Raw genomic sequence first — 16,747 nt, forward strand, 5'->3', positions numbered from 1 at the left:
CTTAATTCCTTCTTTTGAATAACTCTAGGTACTTCACAGAAAAGATAAGAAGCAGAAATATATGAACCCTTCAGAGAATCTGAAGATGCTGGAATGAGTATACATACATATATCCCTGAAGGGATATTATTACATTTGGCACAGGAAAAATGACTTAGTTCATTTGAGAAGACTAATTATGATATTGACATTTAATTTTTTTCCCTTCTAATCAAATATTCATTTGAGCAGGTCAGGCTCAGGGGCACAGAAGCTGTTACTTAATGTAATTTCTAGTCATCCTTCGCCATAATGTAGCATAACTAAGCGCATTTCTGAATATTATTATTGTTTTAAAGTAAGGTGACCTACTTTGTTCTTAAGTCTTTTAACTCAGTAGAACAAAAGTCACAATTCTATGAGGATAGGTCATGTTAAGAGATAGTCTGGGGTTCCCAGACTGCTAAAGTAGCTTTTGTGTGTCTTAGTCAATAAAATGAACATAATAATGGTTTGGGGGGGGATGACAACTGAATTAGCATAAGAATTTTCCAGCGAACTTCAGTGTACAATTTTGAGGATGCTTAAGAAGTGATAGATTTGGATCATGATTAAAAGTCCAAAGAATCAAATAGGGAAATGGCACATCTCTGAGTTGGTGATTACCACAAACTCCTTTTGTTTTTCTAGTGAAAAGCCATCAGTGAAAGGTAGTAGCGAAGCATTTTGCAGATTAGAGACATTGTTCTTTGAATCCATAATATTTCTTGCTTCAAGTTACCCAAGGTGAGGAGCACTAAGATTCAGTTCTATGTCTCTGACTTAGCTGGGAAGGAGGGAAAGGAGGGTGTTTCTAGTTGAGTTGGTTTTGTTTTGTTTTGTTTTTTCCATTTGGGCTATAAATGTAGGTTTGAACTTGGGCATATGTGTGTATGTATATCTAGGTATATATATATGTATATATATATATATATATATATATATATATACATACATACATACATACATACATACATACATACACATATCTTTGTGAATGTGCATGGACGTGTCTGTGTGTTTCTACTTCTTCTGATAGGATATGTGAAGAAACTGATTTACAGACTTGTAGGAGTTAGTTACAGGCTGAATGTGGAATGCAAAAAATTATAAGTAGATGAATTTATTTATTCGGTCTTACATAGCAGGGGTTCAAGATTGCAAGAGTATGGGAACTTTCACCAAAAAGTACACAAATAAATATACTTTGAGTGAAGAGCTACATAGAGCCTCCTAATTTATCTCCCATCAAGTCTCACCACTCCAACCCATCTTCCACATTGCAGTCAAAGAAATTTTCCTCAAGCATAGATCTGACCATGGGTTCCTCTGCCCAACCAATTCTGGGGATGTCTTACTGCTTCTTGCATGGTGGTTCTCTAGCTATTTGGTCTAGGGACCTCTTTATGCTGTTAAAAATCACTGAGGACCCCAAAGAAATTTTTTTATGTTGGTTATATCTGATGATAGTTTTCATATGAAAAAGTTAATTATTTCATATTAAAAATTGTCCTAATGGATCCCCTCAAAGCATCTTGGAGATTCCCCATGGTCACTGGATCATAATTTAAGAAGTTTGTTCTACAGTAGAGTATAAACTCCTCTATTTAGTTTTTAAAGCTTTATGCAAATGGACCTAAATCTATATTTCCGGCTTCAGTGAACTTCTCTCTCCTTCCTGCAGTCTAGAATTCAATCAAACCAACCTGTTTCCTGTTCCACACAGACAGTAATCCACCTCTCATTTCCATGCTTTTCCAATGGCCATTCCCCATTGCCAGAATGCCTATCACTCTCTCATGGAGTCCTCTTTCTTTAAAGTGCAGCTCAGATACCATCTTCTGCCTCAAACCTTTCTTGATTCCCTCGACTAACAATGACCTCCCCATCTTCCCAAATGCCATTGAACTTGGTATATATTTGTCTTTATTAATTTTATATCTATGATATATACACAAATACATATATGTATATTGTGTATGTATATGTGAAAAGAGAGAGAAGTGTTGTTCAGTTGTTCAAGCTATGTCCGACTCATTGTGATCCTGTGTACCATAGCACACCAATACTGTCTATCGTGTTTTCTAAGCAAGGATACTGGTGTGGTTTGCCATTCCCTTCTCCAGTAGATTAAGGCAAACAGGTTTGCCCAGGATCACACAGCTAGTAAGTATATGAGGCTGGATTTGAACTCAAGACTTCCTGACAACAGACCCATCACTCTATCCGCTGAACCACCCAGCTACCTCTATATGTATGTGTATGTATGTGTGTGTATATATATATATACATATATATATACATACATATACATATACATACATATTAATGTGTATGCTTGGCACATAGCAGGAGCTTAATCAATACTTGACTGATTGACTGATTACAATATCCTGCACAACACTAGTTAAATTATCAAGGTGATGATTTTTTTCTATCTGAGTGCACTGAATTGATAAGCTTACCTAGTTGTTTTGAAAAGGGCACTTGATATGACAGTTTCATGAAATAATTGGGCTTAAGGGGCGTCATGACATAGTCCACACAATGTAAAATTGGGGTGAAAACAAGTTAATTTTAAATCTTTACTCTTATCACTTAGTAGTGGTGTGACCTTGGGAAAAATATATAATGTCTCAGGGTTCTGAGGTAACTCTTTAAAATTAGAATTTATTTTTTAAAAAAAGGAAGAAAAATTATGAGGATCAAAGCATAGGTATAGATACACTGGAAGATAAAAAAAACAACTTCTATTCTCTATATCATAAGACTATTAGGAGGAACACAAGAGAAAATCAATATGAAACACTTTGGAAACCTTAAAATATTCTATTGCTGTTGTTTGTCCTTTGTTCCAGACGAGGACCATGACATGGGGTGATGTTATGCCTTGCATTGAATTGGATTTAAGTGAGGGAGGGCTGTGCAAGGTCACCAATCATACTTTCTCCTCCAGAGGCATCTGGGTCCAGTGGTAAGACATACATCAGGATGACTGGAGATGGCCCTGGATGTTTTTTGTTTTGTTTTGTTTTGTTTTGGCCCTGGATGTTTTTAAGGCAATTGGGGTTAAGTGACTTGCCCAGGGTCATACAGCTAGTAAGTGTCTGAGGTGAGATTTGAACTCAGGTCCTCCCAACTTCTGAGTCAGCTAGCTGCCCCCCACATACTCTATAAATGCTAGTTATAATTGTCAACTCTGTCTTATACTTCTGACTTTTTGCCCAGACTGAAAACATGCTACATTGAACATGTCTATAAGATAAGTCCTAGTATGACTCAGCCCCTTAAAAAGGAAAATGAGGCATTTTAGGTTTCTAGAATACATTTTTGTGAAGGGGAAAGAGGCTTAAATCAACAAAGAATCTGCCACAAGACTCTCCCATTTGGATGTATTTCAAATAGTTATTCTACCCCAGAGTTTAATGTTGTTTTGTCCATCATGTATCCTCTTTAGAGCTCAAGCATTAAGAAATCTCCTAGCTGGGGGCAGCTAGATGGCACAGTGGATAAAATACCAGCCCTGGATTCAGGAGGACCTGAGTTCAAATCTGGACTCAGACACTTGACACTAGCTGTGTGACTCTGGGCAAGTCACTTAACCCTCAGTACCCCACCAAAAGAAAGAAACAAAGAAAGAACTCTCCGAGGAAACATTGTGATAGAAGTAGGCAAGTTGCAAGATATTAACATTTAGAAAACCATATTAGAACTGTATAGACCAAAAATGGAAAAAAAAAATCACTTCAAACTGCCCAGAGGTAGTAAAGAGGAAAGTGCAACATGATTGAACCATTTATCACACTATAGTGAAAAAAAGGGACCTTGCTAAGAATTTTACCTTGGTTTTTGCATTGACATTGGCTCCTTGTTTCAGAAGAAAGTTGACCATTTTTACATTTCCATAGTGGCAGGCCACAATCAAAGGAGTGTAACCAAGCTATAATCAGCAAAGAAAAAAAGAAGTATGAGTACTCTAAATGTTTGACAAGACTTCAGATTCAAAATATTTCCAGAGTATGTGGCAGAAATAAGAGGGGAAAACTATCATCAGCTGTTGCAGGTGAATAGAGGTCAAGTATAAATTTTCTTTATTTCTCCAACCCCCAAATGGGATCCTGTAACATGTCCCATGATCAACTTTTGGTTTACCTTAGTCTGAGCATCCTTGTTGGCACCATGCTTAGTAAGGATTTCAGCAACATTCACTTTATCCTCTTGAGCTGCAAGATGCAAGGATGTCAGTCCGCTCTAGAGAACAAAAGAAAATTAGACAGATTAAGAAAGAGAGGAGATTCAGTTTCTCAAATTTAATGCTTTAGAAAATAACTATGAAATTTTCCCTTGTATTTCTATGCTTGAGAATCTCATAAGCAGGAGATACCCATCAACTGAGGAATGGTTGAACAAGTTGTGGTATATGTTTGGATGGAAAACTATTGTGCTGTAAGAAATGATGAGCAAGATGCTTTCAGAAAAAAACCTGAAAAAACTTACAGAACTGATTCAGAGTGAAGTGATAAGAACCAGGAGAACACAGTAACAGCAATAAAAAGATCATCTGTGAATGACTTAACTATTCACAACAATAGAATAATTCTAAGAAAATTCCAAAGGACTTATGATGCAAAATGCTATACACCTCCAGAGGAAAAAAATGATGGAGTTTGAATGCAGATTGAAGCATACTTTTTAAAGCTTTCTTTATTATTCTTGGTTTGGCCTTGGGGTTTTTTTGTTGTTTTGTTTTTTGTTTTTTTGGTCTGTGTATCCTTTTATAACATGGCTAATATAGAAATGTTTTACATGACTGCATATGTATAATTTATATCAAATTACTTGCCTTTTCAAAGAGGAGGAAAAGGAGGGAGAAAAATTGCAATTCAAAAAAGTTTTAAATGAATGTTAAAAAATATTGTTTACATGTAACTGAGAAAAATAATAAAATAAAATAAGAGAATCTCATTAGCAACATCCTCCCCCTCTCAAGCTGAAAGTCTTGATTAGCAAAAAGCAACACCTTTAATAAACATTATGCATTTTCTGCATATGCCATTTATATTGTCATTGTGAAACTTTAAAATAGCTCTCTTAATGAAGTTACCAAACAGTCCTCATCCCAAATCCATCTGGTTCTCACTTTATCTATTTATTCACCTAAATAATTAAGAAACAAAACCTGGCTTACATTTTTCATAACTATATCAATGATCAGTGTTTTCATCAATAAAAGAGCCATTTCAACATCAACGATCAAACATAATTACAGGAAATTGGTTTAAAACAATATGTACCCATGCTGTATTTGAAGTTGTAATGTACAAGATTAAGTCAGTGGTGTCAATCTCAAAAAAGAAATGGGTACCATTAATCAATCTGTACATGAGTTGCATATTGATTTCATTTTAAAACATAATGTTATCTATGTTTCTTTGTATTTTTATTTATTTTGTTAAATATTTCCCAATTACATTTTAACCTGGGTTGAGCTACACTCAGGAATTTAGTACAGATTGTTGCCCTAGGCAACATGCTTGACAGCTGTGGTCTAAGTCACAGAATGGATTCTATCTGTTAGTGGAAGGAGGAAAACAAGCATTTGTTAAGCACCTGCCGTATGCCAGGCACTGTTGTAAATCCCTTACAAATGTCCCATTTAATCCCCACAACAACCCTGGGAGGTGAATGTAATTATGATCCCCATTTTACACTTGAAGAAATTAAGGCAGGTAGAGCTTTGCTCTGAATCACACAGCCAGTAAGTGCCTAAGGTCACATTTGAACTCAGATCTTCCCAATTCGAGGCCCAGTACTCTATCCAGTGAGCCACCTATTTGCCTGCAAGAATATAGATGGAATGACAGGGTCCTTGAAATGATGATGAAGTTATTGATCCTTGGGGATCTAAGAAAATGACCATTTTAATAGCATTTCTGACAGGTTCCTTTGTATCCTGCTCTATTTTCATAAAGGATTGTTTAACCTTTTTATCTTTAAATACAGTAGCAGTCTAAGGGTTGTTGGTATTTGCTATATCAATTGGACTTCTGTTGCTGAAATAAATTCAGATGCTCCTTGTGTAACAAAAAAGGAAATACACATATATATATATATATCTATACCTATATCTATATCTATATCTATATCTATATCTATCTATATATATATACAAGTACCCCCTCCCTCAATTACAACTGATTGTCTGAGCTGAACTGAGAAAGTGTGAAACTTAATTTATTTCATAGGTTTGTTAATATGATGATTTGATAAAGAATGGATGGGAAGCCTCAAAAGATATACTTGATATTAATGGTTTCTCATTTGTAAAGTTTGATATTTTAGTTGGTTCAGAGCTAATATGTATTTTTCCCCAAAAGGGAGTTCATATTCTGTCAACATATTTTTATTGAGCTTTTTATCCAAAGTACTTTTACCATTATTTTATTATGATTCCAAAAGAACATAAAATGTATATTATATAAATGTCCAGATTCTTAGGACAACATAATTTTGAAAGATTTGAGGGTCAATTTTCAAGCTATGTGAAAGAGGGGAAGGCAATGGATGGTAAGAAGAAATAATGGTTTGCCTTACCTAAAGAAGAAAATCAGGGTTACTTCATCTACCAAGACCTGTCAACTTTACTATCTTTATAAAATTTTTCTGAGAATGATCTATATGCATACTGAGGTTATATTTGATGAAAATATGAGAAAGGATCTGGAAGGCTTTGGGTGATGATTTTCTACAGTATTTTGTTTCTTAGCATTCATACAACTTATAGAAAGATACTGGACTACAGAATCATTATGTTTATTTTTAGTTAATTATTATTTAAATTTCACTCAGAGGAACAAAAAGTAGCCTTAAAGGATCTCCTACAACAAGCTGTCTTTCAAGAATAGGGTAAGATAATAAAAGAATATGAAATTTGCAATATGCAAATTCAAAGCAATTTTAAATATGCAATCATAGAGAAAACATTATTTATCACTCTTCTGATTATTATTTGAAGTGAGTTATAAAACAGGGAGAAGTATGTTAACCAAAAGATTTACATACACTGTTGTGTATGGGAGAGCTCAGAGGATATGCAGTGTGGAGTTTAAATGGAAGGATTCCCTCCAGATGGTAAATCCCTAACTCTGGAAAAATACTTTAACCTCTCTGTGATTCAGTGGATTGGCTTCAAAGGTTCCCAAGTGTCCTTCCAGTTTTAAAGCAATGAGCCTATGATTCTTCCAGACCTAACTTTATGAGACTATGAGAACTATACAGGATGAGATGGCTAGAATGGAGAGGTTTGCCTCTGCCTAGGAAGAAGGACTACCCCCAAAATATTTCTCACCCAGCGGCTGACCTGGTGATGAGCCTCTTCACATTTAGCTAGGTCCACTGCTGGATCTGAACAGAATGATTTTTCAACTTCTTGAGATACAACAGAGCTTTCCCTCTGTTGGATTTCCCTCTGAGATTACTTCTCATTTACACTGTATATATCTTGTACTTATATAGTAGCTTTCATATAGTCTTCCCCATCAGAATATTAGCTCCTTGAGGACAGAGGCTGTGGTTTTGCTTTTGCTTATATCCTGGGCCCGATACAGAATAAGCCCCAAATAGATGCTTATCGATTGATTGATTTACTTCCACAAAACAGGTTCACCTCCATATGTGCCTCTTGTAGTCTTCCATTAATGCCGTCTAAACTTGTATGGACTATTTTGACTATTTCATGTAGCTTAAAATTGTATTAATTGTTTAACATATATGAATGAAACCAGAAATTGAACTAAGTATGCATGTGTACATGAATATGCATATACTTTATATGTAAGTAAAACAATATATACACAATTGTGTTTGTATATGTATATGTACACATGCGTGTGTGCGAATGTATGTATATGTGTTATCTAGTCTAAAATAGATACCACACACACATAACATGTACACATCCATGTAAGAAAAAGTAGGTGACATACACACATAGATACATACATATCTATGCATGTCACACATGTGAAGAATATATAAATACAGGTGTGTTCATGTATATTTGCAATATATATGTGTTATTTTTGTGCAGGTATATATTACATATACATATTTATATCTATCCTTTTACTGGCAGCCTCTTTTGTGAAAAACAATGGCAAGAACAAATTACCTTAGTTGACATGTGGATGTTGGATCCTTTATCCAGGAGCAGGGTTACCATATCAGTATGGCCCTCCTGAGAGGCCAGATGAAGCGGAGTGACCCCTTGCTTTGTCACAATGTTGGTCTCTGCTCCATAGTTCAGTAATGTGGTTGCTATTTGCATCTGATTCTTCTTAGCAGCAATATGCAATGGAGTGTAGCCATTCTAGAAGGAAAAAAGCAACAATGTATGGTTAGCTTTAATATAAATATGCATGATCTGAAGTCTCTTAAGATCAAAGATCTAAAGCTGGATGAGACTTCAGAGGTTTCTAGTCCAGTCCTTTCATTTTATAGATGAAGACATTGAAGCCCAGAAAGGTGATATGGCTTGTCCAATAACACACAGGTGCCAAGTTAACATTTTAATTCTAAATTTTTCTAACATATCACACCTTCTACATTCATATAATTCAGAGGGGGAAGAGACCTCAATAAATCAATGAATCCAATAAATCATCCCAAGGAGAATTTCTTTCTACAGTATTTCTAAGAAATCACCAACCAGGCTTTTGATTAACCACTTTCTATAATGGGGATATCACCACTTATCAGGAGATCCATTTCACTTTTTGACAGTTGTAAGAAAGATACATTTTCTTCCTTTGTTGAGTTAGAATCTGCATCCTCATAACTTCAACTTATTAGTACTAGCTTTTCCCTCTGAAGCAACACAAATCAAATCAGTTCTGTTCTCTACTTTTAATCTCTGAATACCTTGATAATGTATAATTTTAATTTTTTTCCAGGCTAAATAATCAAGTTTCCCCAATGGTTCCTTTTATGACAGACCCCTCAACATTCTGATTTCCATCCACTTACAACATGGTGAACAGAACTAAACACAATACTCTAGATATGGACTGATCAGTGCAAAGAACAGCAGTATTTTTATTACTTATTATTTATACACCATGCTTATTGGCTATATTGGTTCACATTTCTAGAGTACCTTATAATTATAAATATATGATTATAAAATATAAAATATTTTTCTCACCAAAATTGTACATTGGGTAGTACAAATATTATTTATAGATGAGTAAACAGAAGTTTCAACTGGTAAAATGACTTATTTGAACTCAAATAATTAATTATTGTGCCTATATTTGAACCTGAAGCTTCTAGATCCCTGTTCAATGGTCTTTCCACTATACTGTACTTTCTTTTCTACACTCCAATAGACAGTAAAAGTATCTTAACTACTTTAGTACCCATATAACACATTTAGATTAAATTAAACTTGTGTTCAACTAAAACTACCAGTTTGTTTTAGTTAAGGATGTATGTGTGCACATATATGAAATATAATAGAAGACTATATCACATAAGCAAAAAGAGTGATATAACTATCTATTTTTGAAATGATTTAGCACATTTAGAAAAGGAAGTAGTGATCAATGATTTTAAGGCTTCATAACGAACCAGACAAACTAACTTTATTTCCATTTTTTCCCAATTACTAAATAGGTATATGGGGGTAGGGGGGTTCCATAGACAGAAGTAAACAAAGATTTCAATGCCTCAACCTCCTATAATTATGTAGTTTGTACAAATTTATAAAATAAATAGATTTTAGCATATAAAAACATTTGACAGAGTCTCAGTTTATTTTAGAATAGTCATGGAGATTCAGAGTGAGTTGAATGACTGGACTGAAAGAATAGTGATTCAGGGGGCGGAGCCAAGATGGCAGAAGAAAGGCTCCTGAACTCATGACACGATCACTCCAAAAAACATAGGAAAATAGGCCATAGGAAAATGCCTGGAACAGCAAAACTCACAGAAGAATGTGCTGAAATCATCTTCTAATCAAGAATGGCTTGGAAGGTCAGAAGGAGGGAGCTGCTGTGCTGATATAGGAGTCGAACCCAACCCCACAGTCACCCTGACACAGATCCAGTCCCAGGAAGGCCTCACCAGAGAAGGAAACCCCCAGAGCCTCTGAATCAGCTGCAGCACCAGTGTTGTCTGGAACTAAGCTCACAGTCTGGTGAGTGGGCTGAGCCCTGGGCAGAGGAGAGACTATAGGTCTCTATGCTGGTGCTAAGGCAGAACTTGGATTTTACACCCCTGCTGAGAACCAGGGGGTAGGCTCGAGTAGCAGGGGCACAGGTTGGGGAGGGGCACAGGCTCGTCAGAGCTAACAACTACAACACACAAAGCTGGTTGATTAGCAAGTTGGTCTGGGGTCATCTAGGACCAGGAAACAAGCTGGGTGAGGGAAGAACCTGATTCTCCTTAAATCATACCACCTAGCACTTCTTAAGCTTGGGATACTGCAGCCTGGAAACAGTGCCCCACTTTAAGGAGCTAAAAGTCTAGTAAAATAAAGGCAAGATGAGCCAACAGAGAAAGGTAAGGACCATAGAAAGTTTCTTCAGTAACAAAGAAGACCAAGGGGCACCCTCAGAGGAAGATGTCAACATCAGGGCCCCTATATCTAAAGCTTCCAAGAAAAATATGAATTGGTCTCAGGCCATAGAGGTGCTCAAAAAGGACTTTGAAAATAAAATTAGAGAGGTAGAGGAAAAAATGGAAAGAGAAATGAGGGTGATACAGGAAAGACATGAGAAAAAAGTCAACAGCTTGAAAAGTCAAATGGAAAAGGGGGTACAAAAGCTCTCTGATGAAAATAATTGCCTAAGAATTAGGATTGAACAAATGGAAGCCAGTGACTTTATGAGAAACCAAGACGCAATAAAGCAAATCCAAATGAATAAAAAAAAAATAGAGGGCAATGTGAAATATCTTCTGGGAAAAACTGCTGACCTGGAAAATAGGTCCAAGAGAGATAATTTGAAAATTATTGGTCTACCTGAAAACCATGATCAAGGAAAGAGCTGGGGAGCGGCTAGGTGGTACAGTGGATAAAGCACCGGCCCTGGATTCAGGAGTTCCTGAGTTCAAATCCGGCCTCAGACACTTGACATTTACTGGCTGTGTGACCCTGGGCAAGTCACTTAACCCCATTGCCCCGTAAAAAGAAAAAAAAAGGAAAGAGCTTAGACATCATCTTCCAAGATATTCTCAGGGAAAATTGCCCTGAAATTCTAGAAGAAGAAGCTAAAATAGAAATTGAAAGAATCCACCAATCACCTCCAGAAAGAGATCCCAAAAAGAAAACTCCTAGGAATATTATAGCCAAATTCCAGAGCTCTCAGGTCAAGGAGAAAATATTGCAAGCTGCCAAAAAGAAAGAATTCAAGTACTGTGGAGCCCCAGTCAGGATAGCACAAGATCTAGCAGCTTCTCCATTAAAGGAGCGGAGGGCATGGAATATGATATTCCAAAGGGCAAAGGAAATGGGATTACAACCAAGAATCACCTACCCAGCAAAACTTAGCATTACCTTTCAGCAAAAAAAAAAAAAAAATGGGACTTTAAAGAAAAAGACTTTCAGATATTTGTGATGAAAAGACCTGAACTGAATGGTAAATTTGACTTTCAAATACAAGACCCTAGAGAACCATAAAAAAAATTGGAGCTGGGGGACATACCTGGGGTCATACAGTGGGCGACTGTCTTGTGTCTGAGGCTGGGTTTTGGCTGGGATCACCCTGGGTTTAGGGGTGATGATTTGTCTACTGTGTCACTTAGCTAGAAGATGACATCTTTAGGGTTAAATTGAGGGGTGAAGGGAATTCACTGGGGGAGGGGGAAGGGCAGAAGTGAAACCCTACATGAAAGTAATAGGAAAAGGCTTATGGAGTGGGGGAAGAGATGGGAGAGGAGCAGGGCAGAAAATGAATTTTACACTCATTAGAAAAGGCTCAAAGATCTTAAACTCATCAGAGCTGCCTCAAGGAGAGACTAACAGACACACCCAACTGGGTGGAGTAGTCTATTTAATCTGGGCAGTAAATGAGCCTAACACTCATCAAAATTGGCTCAAAGACCTCAATCTCATTAGAATTGGCTCATTATTGGAATAATGTACACACTCAATTGGGTGGAATAATCTCTCTAACCCTGCAGGAAAATAGGAGGGGAAAGGGAGAAAGAGAGAGGGGCAAAAGAAGGAAGGGCAGAGTGGGGGAGGGGACAGACAGAAGCAAATCCCTTTTGAAGAGTGATAGGATGAAAGAAGATGGATAATAGAATAAATATCATGGGGAAGGGAATAGGATGGAAGGGAAACAGTTAACAATAGTAATCATGAAAAAGAGAAAAGGGGGGAAAATTGTACAAAAAATATTTATAGCAACTTTTGGTGGAGGCTAAGAATTGAGAATCAAGGGAATGTCCATCAATTGAGGAATGATGGAAAAAGCTGTATTATATGATTGTAGTGGAATGGACTTGTGCTACAGGAAATGACAAACAGGATGATCCCCCAAAAAACTTGAAAGACTAATGAACATTGATGTATAGTGAAGTAAGCAGAGCTGAGAGGACATTGTGCGTAGTGACAGCAGTCTTGTTCAATGAACAATTGTGAATGACTTAACTACTCTCAGCAATGCAATGATCCAAGACAATCCCAAGGAACTAATGAGGAAGCTTACTATGCACCCCTATAGAAAGAACTGATAAAAAGAACACTTGTGGACTGTACATATGTAACCTGATTTGCGATCTTGTGGAGGGGGGAGGAAAGGGAAGGAGGGAGGGAGAAAAATTTGGAACTCTAAATCTTATGAAAATGAATGTTGAAAACTACCCTTACATGTAAATGGAAAATAAAATAAATATTTGTTGCAAAAAAAAAAAAAGAATAGTGATTCATCACTTTCCATAGTTGCTGTGGCCCTCTTCTTGTTGATGGGCTGTTTTGTTTACTGCATGTTCTAAGGCATGGAATGAATGAATCCTAAAAAAGAGTCTCTAGTGGGGTATTTCTAAGACCTGTCCTTGGGTTTCTGTTATTTAACAGTGTCATAAATGACATGGATGGAGCAAGGATAGCAGGATCATTAGATCAGTAGATGATGCAAAGCTTGGAGTAGATAGCTAGTGGGTGGGGTGGGGGAGGCCGGAGGGAGGGCAGGCAATGAGGGTTTATCCACTGCACCACCAGCTGCCCCCCTGATAAAATGAAATTTAATAGGAATAAATGTAAAGGATTTCAAAAATCAACTAGTAGAGTAAAAGTTCAGTAAAGTCTGACAAGATAAAAATTCAAGTGAATTGACCTGGTATTCATGAATTACAAGATGAAAATGAGGTAAAATTGTGATATAGAGTACGTAGAATATCTAAAGCTCCAATGTAGGCTGAATTAAGAAAGGAAACATCTACAGAATGAGGGAGGTTGATAATCCCACTGTATTCTGACATTATCAACTACCATTAGAGTATCATCTTCAATTCTAGATATGCTCCATTTTGGGGAGGAAACTAACTGGAATGGTTGCAGAGAAAAAGAGATCAGTAAGGTTTAAAAAAAGGGGGACATGGGTGTGTTTAATTCAAACAAAAGAAAACTTTGGAGCACATAATAACTAACATGTATATGAAGAGTTGTTCCATGGGACAGATATTATGGCAGTCCTTGAACCATTAGGTCAGAACAAAGGTGAGAAATTACAAAGGAAGCAAATTGTAGTTCAGAAATAAGGATGGTCCCCCCAGATCAATGAGACCACAGAATGATCAGATAGGAAAAATAGTAATTTAAAGTATCACTTAGGCAATTATTTTAATTGGTGTAAAATGATCATTAATACATTCATTCATCTAACAAATATTTATTGGAGGTTGGCCATGTAAGGCCCTGTGATAATAAAAAATGAGTAAGTAGCCCCTTGTTCCAAGGGCCTTACTATCTGGAAGATGTGATATAATAATGGAATAAGAAAAAAAAAATGTGTATATAAGTAAATGGGTCTGTAACTCTAATTCAAAACAGAGTGTGCATGGCAGTGTTATTTAAATAAAAGAGCAATGATTGGCTTTTAAGCTCCACCCTAACTAATGGCTTTGAACCCACTGCTGTCTATAATCATTAAGTAAAGTGCAAGATTCAACTATGGGATTTAGTAAAGTGCTTGAGGTGAAACTTACAGCTTGGAGAAGATGGAAGTCATCAGCTTATAGCAGATAGTTGATAACATGGAATTGGATCAGATTGCCAAGGGAAAGAATATATAAGCAGCTCAGGATTTAAATTAATACCTTTATTGTGATCAATGGTTGGGAGAAAAGTCAATTAAAGGAAAACAAGAAGGAATATAGAGAGAAGACAGGACAAGGGGATAGGGACTAGCTCTGTGATTTCATTGGTACAGGGAATTCCCAGTTGTGAATGTTTTTTTCAATCAATTCAGGTTGGTAATTGCTCTGCCACTTATAATCAAAATAATTACCTAAAGTACTGAGAGTGCTTGGACCAGGGTCACACAGATAGTATGTGTCAGTTGTATCATGGACCTAGGTCTTCCTGACTTCTGAGGCAGGCTCTCTATTAACAATGCTATTCTGCCTCTCATAGGTATAGGGGTAGGCAGAAAACCAAAATAGTGTAGTGCCCAAGAGAGTCAAAGAAAAAAATTATGTTGAGGAGGGAGCACCAAACAATATCAAATGTTGCAAACAAGTCAATTATAACTAGGAAAAGGCGATTAATTTTGGTAATTGAGATGGCATGAGTAACTTTCAGGGAATTATTTCAGTAGATTAGAAGTCGTGCATATGATATCAAAAGATGTTAAGGAATTAGTGGAAAGTGAGGAGGTAGATATAAGCATAGGTAGTATTTTTAGATATGAAGTGATTTTTTTTTCTTCTTTTTTGGGGGGCAATGAGGGTTAAGTGACTTGCCCAGGGTCACACAGCTAGTAAATATCAAGTATCTGAGGCAGGATTTGAACTCAGGTCTTCCTGAATCCAGGGCTGGTGCTTTATCTACTGTGACACCTAGCTGCTCCCTATGATGTGAGGTCATTTTGAAAAAGGAGGGAGAAAAAATAGTGGTAACGGGATTATCTGAGTAAGTCCATAGGTAGAGTGGAATGGTTCACTGAAAGACACAGTGGTGGGTAGCTAGGTGGTGCAGTGGATAAAGCACCAGCCCTGGATTCAGGAGGACCGGAGTTCAAATTTGACCTCAGACACTTGACACTTACTAGGTGTGTGACCCTGGGCAAGTCACTTAACCCTCATTGCCTCACCACCCCCCCCAAAAAAAAGAGAGAGAATAAAGATGTTCGAGAGAGAGGAGATGAGTGATGGAGCAAGAATCAGTAGTAAGGATGAGATGAGATCAAGAGCACAGATTTCTCGAAATATCTTGTTTAGATGGAAGTAATGTGGTTTGCCTTAAAAGAGGAGAGGACCACTGTTTCTTACATTAGGAGAGAAAATAGAGAAGACAGGTGAAGATACAGAGAACATCTAAAGTTATGGATGAGGTAAATTGAAAGAACTCTCATTAAAGATATATAAGCACACACTGAATTTTCATGTGTTCTTAAGAATGAATCAGAGGCAAGGGAAATAATTTAAGGTGGAGTATGAAAGGCTGGAACTGAATGTGATATCAGGATGACTTCCTTTTAGAGGGGGGCGGGAAAGGGAGGAAAGTGGTAATAGATAGAACAGAACTACAGAGAAAAAAACCAGAGAAGTTGCCAAGGGCATGGGGAGGGAGAGGGAGAGTAGATATCTTGCATTTTAAAATAACTAATGACTTTGTTTTTCTATCTTTATCCTACAGAAAGACATTGACAAACTTAAGAATGTGCAATGAAGGGTGATCAGTATTCTGAGTAGTCTTGAGATCATTCTGTATGAGGACTAGTTGAAGGAACTACCTTTAAACTGGAGAAGACAGCATAATAAGCTGACTTATTTGAAGAAATGTCACCTATAAAAGGAAATGACTTATTCTGTTAAACCTACCCTGGAGGAGAGGGGTAGTACTAGGAACAATAGTTAGAAAGCACAGGGTCAGATATCAATTCTCAGTAAGGAAAAGCATTCAAACCATCATGGCTACCAAAAAATACCATTGGGAGGTAGTAGGATCCTTCCTCACTAAGCTGTTTGAAAAGTGGCTAGATGATGACATGTTGGTAATATTATTGTAGAAGGGAATCCTGTTCATCTACAGGATAGACTAGATTGACCTAAGGTCTCTTCCAACCCTGAGATTTCTATAATTCTGGGATCTTTTTCTCATTGCTTATAAAATCATCAAGGAAAGATGGTCCCTGTGAGGTATACTTATTTTAGTCCACAAAATGGAAAATGGTGACCATGAATAAAAGGCTAAGGTTTAAGTAACAATCTCACTAGGCATGGGAAGAAAAGCTAATTGTCACTTATAGATTCTGTCATAGCTAAACCTAAATTCTAGTTATTTCCTCTAGGATCCAATACAAAAAGCTCTATCTGGCACGCATAGCCCTCTGTAACCTAGCCCCCTCCTACTTTTCCAGTGTTCTTACACTTTACTCCTTGACATGTACTCTTTGATCCAGTGACACTGGGCTCCTGCTGTTCCAAGAACAAGACATTCTATGCCTGGAATGCTCTCCCTCAAGTCTACCTACCGATTTCCTTGGCTTCCTTAAAATCCTTGTTT

General features: G+C 36.9%; 1 protein-coding gene across 1 annotated transcript in view; it reads right to left on the reverse strand.

The window, feature by feature from the left end:
* Positions 1-16,747, reverse strand: part of ANK2 (ankyrin 2) — a 340,193-nt gene that overhangs the window by 112,259 nt on the left and 211,187 nt on the right. Inside the window, 3 exon segments of the mRNA XM_043969828.1 lie at positions 3,860-3,958; positions 4,171-4,269; positions 8,189-8,386. Of these exon segments, the coding sequence (XP_043825763.1) occupies positions 3,860-3,958; positions 4,171-4,269; positions 8,189-8,386 (396 nt within the window).

Source organism: Dromiciops gliroides, chromosome 6, assembly GCF_019393635.1.
Source record: "Dromiciops gliroides isolate mDroGli1 chromosome 6, mDroGli1.pri, whole genome shotgun sequence".
Taxonomy (NCBI): Eukaryota; Metazoa; Chordata; class Mammalia; order Microbiotheria; family Microbiotheriidae; genus Dromiciops; species Dromiciops gliroides.